General features: G+C 40.7%; 1 protein-coding gene across 1 annotated transcript in view; it reads right to left on the minus strand.

The window, feature by feature from the left end:
• Positions 1 to 11071, minus strand: part of LOC125484052 (fasciculation and elongation protein zeta-1-like) — a 14088-nt gene extending 3017 nt beyond the window's left edge. Inside the window, exon 1 of the mRNA XM_048601245.1 lies at positions 10613 to 11071. Coding sequence (XP_048457202.1) covers positions 10613 to 10944 — 332 coding nt within the window. The 5' untranslated portion in view covers positions 10945 to 11071. The remainder of the gene's footprint in view (positions 1 to 10612) is intronic.
• Positions 11072 to 11940: the final 869 nt, after the last annotated feature.

Genomic DNA, 11940 nt, shown 5'->3' on the forward strand with positions numbered 1-11940 from the left:
GATGCTGCTTGGCCTGCTGTGTTCATCCAGCCCTGCACCTTGTTGTCCCTATCAGCTTTACTGGTTGCATGGTTTTAGAACAAGGCAAAATGTTGCTCACAAATGCATATCAAACACCAATAACAAATGTAAAGTCTGAAACAAATAAATCAGATTCATTTTCTGACTTCCGCACATACACACCAAAATATATACTTTTTTAAATGCAAGTTGTACTATCACATCAAATCTGCAAACACCAGGAGGTTTCCTCATTTTTCAGCCTGGCCCCCAAAATGGAAGTCCCCACAGATTCAACCATTAATGCCATCACTCCACAGCTGGAATACAATGCTGATTAACGAGATGTGATACATAACACGAATCATAAGTTCTTACAGCAAGAATCATACTGTCTTTTTCATAATTGGCAAGCAGTGTTAAACGTCTTCGTGCAGTGAACTATGATGAAATTATTTCTGTCATTTTGGTTAGCAGTGAAAAGGTTTAAGCAGGAACAGGGCAAAATAAAAATCCTTTGAATTCATTAAATTACTGAACTGTTAAACTTGTAACACTAGGTCAAAAGAAAAATATTCTGTGGACAAAAAGATAATAATTTTCACCTCAGGTTTCTGAAATAGATATTTGTGCCATTCAACTGACCACAGACTTGTGCTGGAAATGGACGGACAGAACACAGTACATCAATTCCCTTCAACTTGGGAGCATAAGAATTTAAGAGAACAAAAGACCACTTCAGTCCATCTGGTCAGCCTGTGACAGCACGCAATATCAGAGCTCCTAGACAACGATTCCCTGTACAAAGATATGCAGATTGTAAAGAAATAGTACCATTCTTGCCTGAGTGAATCTGCTAGATTCTTTAATCTTGTTCACCTCATTCTTAAAGGCAAAACTAAAACCAAAGCATATTAGGAGCAACAGAAAATATGAAAAGTAAACGGATTACATTCTTGCGTTGCATTTGTATCATTTCTGCTGGCCCGATACCTACTGAGGTATTACTATACAGAACCGTGGACCCAAAATGTTTCTAGAGGAAAGGACTCTGGAAAACAAATGCTTCAAAATACAAACTGATCATCCTCCAGTAGGAGAGCTTTACTCAAAAAAGCACGAGAACATTACAATGCAATTATGGGTACACTAGAAGGTGCACAAAACAAAAAATGAACCTCAATAATTCACACAACGTATCCATTAGGAGCAGGCCACTGGATCCCTTGAGCCTGTTTGCTATTGATAATATCTGAACTGATTGTGGCCTGTACTTTCTGCTTGCCCCCGATATCCTTAGATTCTTGATCAAGTGATTTCATCTACTTCCACTTTAAAAATACTTAACAATCCTGCTTCCGCTACTCTGTGGAAGAAAATTCCACAAGATAGTCAAACTTCAGAAAACCTTTCCTTATCTCATTTAGGAGGCCGCTTAACCTTAAGGTTTGTCCTTTAAGTGTTAAAACATTTAAATTCCCTAGTTACAGACTCTACCACAGGGAGAATCATTTCAGCAACTACCCTGTTGTCAGAATGTTATGTTTTCAATAAAGATCACCTCACATTCTTCCAAACTCCCACTTGTCCAAACTTTCATGATAATCCCCTTATCCCAGGAATCATGTGAATAGGTCTTCTCTAAACTGCTTCTACTGCAATTGTCATTTCTTTAAAAAAGGAGACCAAATCCATATATAGTACTTTAGAAGTGGTCTCGCCAATGCCCTGTATGACTGCATCAAAACATCCCCATTTTTATATTTGATTCCCTTGCAATAATCAATATTCTACTTTCCTTCCTAATCACTTGCTGTGTTTGCAGACTAACAAATTGGCAGCCCTAGAGCCTACGCATATAGCAAAAGTAGTATTTGAAGATTATACACTTATCCAAGAGGATTAGCTGATAGAAATTAGTGTTAACTGCCACTGTGGGAACATAGAGCAAATTTTACTTCACAACTGAATGTACTAATGGGTGTACAGAGTGGATAAATATTCATCATCTCTAACATTCATGAGATTCGAAAATAAGTTGCAGCCAAAAATCAGAATTAGGTCTTTTCATTGTCATGTACCACCATTATCATTAAAATAGGCAGATTTGAAAAGAATCAACTGATTGCATTGCCTCAAACATTAAAGGAATGCATGACAAAAAGTGGTTTTTTTTGTTTTTTTTTTAAACAAAGTATTAAACCACAGTGCATAAAAGGCTGTGGAATGCTCACCTTGGACTGTTCCAAAAACCAAGTCCACTGCAAAACAGACATGGTACCTTCACAAGTGATCAGAAACTAATATTAAATGTCTCCAAACATGGTTATCAGAAATGTTACTGAACAGATGTTCACTTTAATTAATTTATAATGAAAGCAGATATGAATGGAATTCTCTTTTCCGTAGTAATGAGCAAGTGCCTCCAGGGCTAACTTAAGCAACTCTAGAAGAAAAGGAAAAGGGTGGCTTTAGTCCTCAATTTCAACTTGGAAAAAAAAAACCAGAGCCCAAAAGATGAAGACATTTAACCGTAATTCAACATTAGAACATTCAAAAAAAATCTTATGTTTCTAAAACAACAATTCCATCTGCCTGCTTTGTCCACCACATATTCCCCTTTGTTCAGAATTATCTCTCAATAGACTATTAATGAGACAATGTATTACAATTACTGTGAAGTCAGTCGCAAATCTGCAATTATTGTAAAGTCAACGTCCCAGGAAATATTCTAAGAAGTCTGCTTTTATTATATACATGCAAATAAATGAATATGTTACAATCAAAAAGAAGAAAGGGAATTCCAAGATTTTGCTAAATAACCATCACAAATCATTTTGACCTTCATTGCAAGAGGTTTCAAGTACAGGAGCAGGGACGTGTTGTTGCAGTTAGAGGGCCTTGGTGAGGCTACACGCAGAATATTGTGTGCAGTTTTGGTCTCCTTGCTGTCGAGGAAGTACAGCAAAGGTTAACCGGGAATGGCAGGACTGACATGAGAAAAAAATTGTTTTCGCCAGAGTTCAGACAAATTGGTGGTGGTGGTGGCGGCATCTCAGAGAGATGTACAATTCAAACAGGACTAGACAGAGTAGTTGCAGGGAGGATGTTTCCAGTGGTGGGCATGTCATGTCCAGAACTAGGGGTCACAGTCTGAGGATTTGGTGTAGACCATTTCGGATGGAGATGAGGAGACATTTCTTCACCCAAAAAAAAAAAAAAAAAAGTGGTGAGCCTGTGGAATTCATTACCACAGGAAGTAGTTGATGCCAAACACCGAATGTATTCGAGAGGCAGATAGATATAGGACCTAGGCCGAATAGAATCGAAGGTTACAGGGAGAAAGCAGGATTAGGCTACTGAGTTGCGCGATCAGCCACGATCATGAGGAATGGCGGAGCAGGTTCGAAGGGCCAAATGGCCTCCTACTGCTCCTATCTTCTATGTTATAGTTTAAATCCTTTATGTACCAGGCAGCCTACCAAACACATGCAAATGAAAGAAATGTACACAAAACGTAATGAGTCATATAGTCAGACGTACACTACAGAAACAGACCCTTTGGTCCAACTCGTCCATGCCGACCAGATATCCTAAACTAATCTAGTCCCACTTGCCAGCATTTAGCCCATATCCTTCTAATTGTACCAGCCTCCACCACTTCCTCTGGCAGTTCATTCCATACACATCACCCTCTGCATGATAAGTTTCCCCCTTCGGAGTCATTGTTGTCGCTAAACCTAAACCAAAACAACAACATACACAGCCTAGCAGTGATTTGCACACTCCCCAATACAGGTGGAGAAAGGAACAATTTCATACTAACAGAAATTAGCCACACTGTTCAACTGGAGAGGTATAAACAATGGTATTATTAAGCAGCTTCACTCACTAAATACACAGGAGTTATGGTTATTGAAATAACTCCACAAAGGCCAGTATTCCGTCAACAAGTCACCCTTTATTTACATGGGCATCGTACGTGACACCGATCAGGCTGGCCAAGGACTAGCTCTTAGATGAACAGGACCCCTGACACTCTTGCTAATATCTGTCAGCCAGGACTCCCTGATTGGACCAGATTAACTGAAGTCCAGCTGGCTAACCTTGTTCCAATCACTACACTTATGTTGACAGATGCAGTAGCCAACATGAATATAGTAAGATCCTACAAACAGTAATTGAAAAACAAATGAATACTTGCCAGGTTACACAGTTTCTTTGAACAATGCTATGCAAACCTTTATGAACACTTCAACTACTGGAAAAGAAGGGAGAAAAGCCAATCACCCAATGAAACCTTTCTAAAAATTCTAGTGGTTTTCCATTGTGTTGCGATGAGGTGAGAAGCGTGCCACAAATTTTTCAGGAATCAACGCTGCTTTAACCGAGCAGGAAGCATCATTTATGGCCCAGATCTCCTCCAAAGTCTCAGCGTCTATTCATTGAAGTCAATATCTGCTGTCACTAGGCACCCATTTCTAATGCGCATGTGCAAGCCTCCAGAGCTGCACACACTTACAGTTCCGATACTGTACATGCATGGAATTGTTCATCTCATTGAAGCGATACTGAGAAGGTTGGAAGCCACTACTCTACACTTGTGTACTTCCTCAGTCCTGGAGTGTATGCTTAGATTGTGTATTTAAGTCCTGTAGTGTGACTCAGGAACCATATTGCATGACATATTTATACATTTTGCTGATGTTGCAAAGAGTACAGTCAGATGTCAAAAAGAATATTTTCAAGTCATTCATTTGTTTGAATGACATTGGCCTGCCAGAGTCTAAGAAAAACTGTTTACTTTGCCTTCAAAGAGGAGTCTATTACAATACTGAGTAGATAGAGATATTGAAAACAACAGACCTATAGACTAAAGTATGCTATACCATGCAGAAAGATCTCAAAATAAAAAAAATTCAAGGTATCCTGGAGTTACTTTAGATTTGTAATCTGTTGTTCAGAGATACTACTCTTTGCATTCTTGACCCTCTCAAAGAGATTGTTGTCTTATTGCAACTCAATTATTCATTTTAAATAATATAAAATTGATTTTCACAATTCTTCAATAAAAAAAGAAATAATTGAAAATTATATCACCCAATCTAGTGGACAGTCAGATCCTAAATCGTGCACTTCTCTCATTTGCAAACTAAAATCAGAAAACAACCACAAGGAAGCCAGATTACAATGGCAAGAACAACATAATAATATCTAACAATAATTGATAGGATAGCATAGCATTTTGAAGATTCAACACAATTGCAAGGAACAGCAGGCTTCTATCTAAAGCTGGGATTCACCATACAATATGTTAAATAAGTAAATACAACATCAGGTGCAGCCCCAAAGTTCGTTATGTTCCTATAAACAAGACTGACCACAATTTATACAAGCATTGAAAGTGACTCAAAAATGAGTAGATTCAGCTATCAAATTGATGCCACCTAGATCCTGGATTTACAAAGATATGACAATAAAGCTGAATAATTCACATGCTTTCTACAACTGTGATAAATAATCTAACTTTGATTAATCTATAGTGTAGGCAACCATAATTCCAAGTGTTAACAAAAGTCATATCTCAAGATAACCAGGTTGTTCCCAAGTTAAACCAAAGTAATCTCAAAAGATTTTGCAATGCACACAACTGCACGCGTGGCAATACAACTCAAAAGTGTGTAAGTTTGGTATCAAGGAAGAGAAGTTGTATTGGGAAAGCGTACAGCAGCTACATCACAGACATTGGAAAAACTTGTGGAATTTCGCAAAACCATTTGGGTGTTTTGAATAAGTCACTGCGCAGCCCTGGCTCCTAAACGTAACCTCAGACACAACATACTCTACTGAAAGATTGTGTTTGTTTTTAGTCAAAATATTGCTCAAAATATTAATGATTCCCTCAATGAAGCTCCTGCAGGATCATCCTTATGTCACAGAACAATCAATTTTTAAATAGGACTTAAAAAGCAAAATCTGGAGAATCCATTCCCTCCATTCTTCTTCATCACATGCCACACGCTAATTGCAGCTGAAAAAAATCCAGGCAGCTGGCAGCTTGAAAAACTCATCCAGCAAGCTAGCACAAATCTAAACAAAACAAGAGGTGCAAAAGCTGTTGGGTACATTTAGCTATAGCATTGGTTGGCTCTTCATGATATCGTGAAGTGTTAGTCCCTGCTTGATCCTCATGCTATTCTTTACCTTATGGTCTCATGTTTTCTTATGCAGAAAATCTAGTAACGGAGACTATTAATGGTACCTAAATGCCAAAAGGAAATTGCTAAATTTAGTACAGTAAAATTCAGTAGTCACCTCTTTCTGCCTCACATAGTGAATGAAGGACAGTGTACATTTAAGACAGTTAACAGGATTTGAAACGGCGAAAATTAAAGCTTCAAATAATGTGCACGTGCAATACAAGATGTTCAACAACATTTCACCGAGATAGAAGGAGAGCATTGATTCAGTAAAAGCTTGTCTCACAACGCTCGGCTTAAGTGTTCTGAAGTGACAGATTGGGAGCAGACACGTTAATTATATTCTCAAATTATTTTTGGGCTAATTTATAATACGCTGAATATTTTGAGAAGTGATCAATGCTAAGTGCCATACCTGTGCTCATTGAACCTGGGCAGTAGACTGGGGGAAGAAAGAGAGGACTTGAGTCGATCTAGTCCCTTTCACCACTTCAGGATGACTCAAATCATTCGTGAACGATCATATACTTTTAACTGCTAATGCTTTATAGCACAAGAAACTCAGCAACTAATTTGTACATAGTAAAGTTCCATAAAGACCAATCTGAAAAGTGTCCAGATCAAGGCATCTCAAATCCCTCAGAGTTGCAGGAAGACAAGATTATGGGTTAACCAGCTCAGATGTATCAATGGATGCTGTGAAGCCACGTGTAATATATAAATAAGAGATAATTGTAATTTTTAAAGAGAATGACACTATCTGTTGATGCCAACTTTAGCTTTGAAGGACACGCATCCATTTCCAAATATGACCTCCAGAACTACTGATACACAAAGAACTAGGAATATAGCTCGAGCGAGCAATGGCTTGACAATTTAGAAGATTTCACAATTCGCATTTTTTTTCTTTATTCATTCATGGGATAAGTGCATCACTGGCGAGGCAGCATTTATTGCCCATTCCTAATTGCCCAGAGGGCAGCTCAGAGTCAACCACATTGCTGTGGATCTGGAGTCACATGTAGGCCAGACCAGGTAAAATAGCAATTTTCTTTAGACATTAGTGAACCTGTTGGGTTTTTCCCAACAATCGGCAATGGATTCATGGTCATCATTAGACTCTTAATTCCAGATATTTATTGAAAATCAAATTCCACCATCTGCCATGGCAGGATTCGAACCCTGGTCCCCAGAACATTATCTGGTCTCTGGATTAACAGTCCAGTGATAATACCACTAGGCCATTGCCACCACTCATAGCTCAAGTCTATAACTTGACTTTTTTGAAGTTTCACATTTGCATGACTGCAATTTATTTTTATCAGTTTTCTACTGATTATTCTGTATTTACAGATTTATAGCACAGGAGCAAGACTAAAACATAACTATAAACACAACCTGAAAAGCAAGATCTATCAAAATATTGTGTCAAGAAACTTGGAAATATACAACATTAGACATTTTGAAAGTGAAAAGTAGTCAACCTATACCTTTAAAAATAATTAAGGATAAAACCTGAACAAATTGGAACTGAAAGTACACAAGAAACAATAGCCACACTGAAAGGAGAAACAGAAGATGGAGAGGAATAAGAAGAACTGATGCAAAAAAAAAAAACCAACAAGTGTGCATAAGAAACAAAGGAAGAGGAAGAATTTAAAAAAAAAAAACAATTCATGTGGAACCACAGAACATAGGACAGTGCAGCTCAGGAACAGGCCCTTTGGTCCACAGTGTTGTGCAGAACATGACGCCAAGTTAAACTAATCCCTTCTGCCTGCCCATGGTCCATATCCCTCCATTCCTTGCTTATTAATATGTTTATATAAAGCCCCTTAAACGACCCTCTTGTATCTGCCTCCACCTCCACGACCCTGGCAGCGTGTTCCAAGCACCTACCTCTAAAAAAGCTTGCCCCCACATCTCCTTTGAACTTTTTCCCCTCTTACCCTAAATGAATGCCCTCTAGTATTAGAGAATTCAACTCTGGGAAAAAGATTCTGGCTGTCAACCCTATCTATGCCTCTCGTTATTTTATAAACTTCTATCAGTCAGGTTTCCCCTCAGCCTCCACCGCTCCAGAGAAAACAAAAAAAACCGAAAGAACTGCAGATGCTGTAAATCAGGATCAAAAACAGAAGTTGCTGGAAAAGCTTAGCAGGTCTAGCAGCATAGATGTTTTTGTTCCAGAGAAAACAACCCTAGCTTATCCAGCCTCTCCTTATAGATCATACCCTGTAATCCAGGTAGTAGTCTAGTAAACCTCCTCTGCACCCTCCACATCCGTCCTGTACTGTGGTGAGCAGAATTGAATGCAGTACTCTAACTAAATTTTTATAAAGCTGCAACATCACTTCCTGATTCTTGTACGCAATACCTTGACCAATAAAGGCAAGCATGCCATATGCCTTCTTTACTGTCCAATCTATGTGCCACCATTTTCAGGGAGCTATGCACAAGTACTGCAAGATCCCTCCATACATCAGTGTTGGTAGGGGTCCTACCATTAACTGTATACTTTCCCTTAACGTTTGATGTCCACTAGTGCAATACCTCACATTTGCCTGGATTAAACTCCATCTGCCATCTTTCCAACCACATCTGCAATGGATCTATAGCCCACTGTATCCTTCGACAACCTTCTACACTATCCACAACTTTGCCGATCTTTTGAGTCATCTGCAAGTTTACGAATCCATCCATTTTACCAGAAAAAAGTGGAAAATCAATTAAATTTTGTAACGATACAATTTCAAAAGTCTCTTCGATAATTTAGGGCAGCACGGTGGCTCAGCGGTTAGCACTGCTGCCTTAGGGACCCGGGTTCGACTCCAGCCTCCGGAGACTGACTGTGTGGAATTTGCGCATTCTCCCTGTGTCTGCTTGGGTTTCCTCCGGGTGCTCTGGTTACCTCCCACAGTACAAAGATGTGCAGGCTGGTTGGATTGGCCATGCTAAATTGCCCGTAGTGTTCAGGGATGTGTAGGTTAGGTCAGAGTGGGATGGTGTAAGGGTCGTTGTGGACTTGTTGGGCCAAAGGGCCTGTTTCCACACCGTAGGGATTCTATGAAATTTGAGTTTTAAATTTTAAATTATACAGACAATGGCATCTAAAAATGAGCATTAGAGTCAATATTAATTCTTTTCAATGATAATTATTTAGAATCAAGGAGCTAGAACACCATTTCTGTAGATGCTCAAGTAAAAATTAAATTGTGAAGAATTAATAACTAGTGAACCCCAAATTTTAATAATCTGAGAGAATGACCACCTGATAGGTTAATAAATCCAATTCATTGTTTGAACTATTTCTTGACAATTTGCCACACAATACTATTACCAATGATTTCACATGTGGTTTAACATGTCTCTTACAGTGTACCAACATCAGTAACTCCATTTAATATTAGGATATATTAGCACATTAAGTTGGGAGTACTAATCACTTGCTGCAGAGATGCAATTCAATCACCATTTTCAGAAATAACCTACACAATAGCAATAGCGATACATTTGATAGCTACTTGTCAAATAATTACAATTCAACTGCAATGTGCATTCTCAGTTTATACTAAATACTTTGATATTCTAAGCGACAAATTACATGGGCTCGTACCCTTTCAGATTACTCTACATACTCATCACTACCCATTTAGGAGAGACTATATTTGGCTTTCCAAAATCGTCACCACCATCGTTTAAGCAATACATATAAATCCAACTCTACAATTAGACTTTTCCCAAACGAAACTAGGAGCACGGAATTTTAACTAAGCTGGCATAATGACGATATGCTGTTAGCCAGAGGCACAAATTAGCTGCAATACGGTGCATGCAGTTTACCCAAAGATCAAAGCACAACAGACTCTCCCTTACATATCGCTGCAAATAAAGCGGTTAACTGTACCCGCATGTTGTGCAAACTCTTTTAAACATTCCCAGTGCTGTCAATGAGTTTATTATTATATATACTGGATTATTGAAATGCTTTTAGTATAAAAACTTTGCAGCGACGGTGAAAAAGGTTCACAAAAAAAAAAATCGCAATAAAACGTAATCATTTGGGGGTGAGTGCTAGAAAACGAGGAATTTTAAAAAAAGGCTACTAAATCAGCCGACATCCAAACAAAACCAACAAAAATAAAAGGGGAACATTACGAAACAAAAAGGAGGGGGAGGGAGAGATCTGCAGAAATAGGCTCCCCAGCAAACGTGAGGTTATGAGCTGTCAAACTATGGCGCATTGGGAGGTGACACAGCAGCAGCCAGATCTCAAATGCCAACAGGACAAAGTTGCCATCACTTGTCTTCATTCGGAAGCTGAAAAGAACCTTCCGGGGACAACTCGGCCCCGAACTCGATCCAGTTACCCCTCACCCACCCAACGTCCTCCTTTGCCAGAAGCTACTCACTCGTCGTCCCTCATGATGCTTTCCTCGGTGATAGGCTTGACCGGAGCTATGTTCTCCGTATTGGTGTTGTAGTTCCGAAAACACACCGTCAGCTTCTCATCGAAGTCGTTGACCAGGTCCTCCATCGATTTGAAGCTCACGATCTCGCCCGAGAAGTTGTCCAGCTCGGAGAAATCCTCCAGGCTGTGCTCCAGCGTCCCGCAGCCACCGCCGGTGCTGGTACCGGGGACGCCGTTGGAATTCACCTGGTCCAACTGATAGCTAGCCGGCGGCGCCTTGAATTCGTAGAAATCCTGCCAGTCCTCATCAAACTGCGCTAAGGGAGCCGCCATGATCCGCGGCGCTTGGAGGAAGACCCCGGCGCTTCCCTCCGCTCGCGCTGACAACGCAGCAGCCTGCGCACTAACCGCCACGGGCACGGCGAAGGGAGGGGAGTCTGTGCGCGCGCCCTGTTGTATTGTGACCTCACACGCTCAATTTTTTTAAATGGCTCGGGGACTCTATTCAGGCTGGACCCGCCCACGCCTTCCGAACACCACGTGACTCTGGTCCCGCCCCTATACACAAGCACACCCACCTCGTGCAAACCACAGCCCCGCCCACCGGGCGGTTACCCTGCCCCTGACCAAGGCTCCACCCACCCCTACACGTGACAAGCTGACCATAGCCCCACCCCAAAACGGCCCTCCGCTGTCCCTAACCTGAGCCACGCCTATGCATCACCGCCTGACTAATGCCCCGCCCATCTGACCAATGCCCCGCCCATCTGACCGCGACCCCGCCCACCGCGTGCAGCAGTCTGAGATAACAAGGTGCAGAGCTGGATGAACACAGCCGGCCCAGCAGCATCGGAGGAGCCGGAAGGCTGATGTTTCGGGCCTAGACCCTTCTTCAGAAAACGTGTAACAGTCTGTCCCCTGCACCGTTAACAGCTGTACCAGACATTTCATCTCACTCAGTCCTTCCCTTTGACTCATTCCAGGAGAAAATATCCCACAAAGGGATGGAGAGAACAAAAACAGTTGGTGGGGTGCCCAACATCTATCTTCACAACCTCTTTGAAGAAAGGATCTTTTCCTTAACCAGAGAGATCCTTGGCTGCTCATGTGTTGTTCAGACCTTGTGCCTAGGCCAGAAATTAAGGTTGATTTTCAAATGTAGTGCTGCCCTTGCATTATCACCACTGTGAATGTGTTCTTAACAAGGCCAAAACCATACTGGTGAGATATCACAAGTGAGTGACTGGGCATGCAGGATCGATTATTTGTGGGAATTGGCATGGGTGACAGCAATTGAAGGAGGATTATGAATATTGACAGTAATGGTGG

The sequence above is a fragment of the Rhincodon typus genome, chromosome 9 (assembly GCF_021869965.1).
Source record: "Rhincodon typus isolate 14 chromosome 9, sRhiTyp1.1, whole genome shotgun sequence".
NCBI lineage: Eukaryota > Metazoa > Chordata > Chondrichthyes > Orectolobiformes > Rhincodontidae > Rhincodon > Rhincodon typus.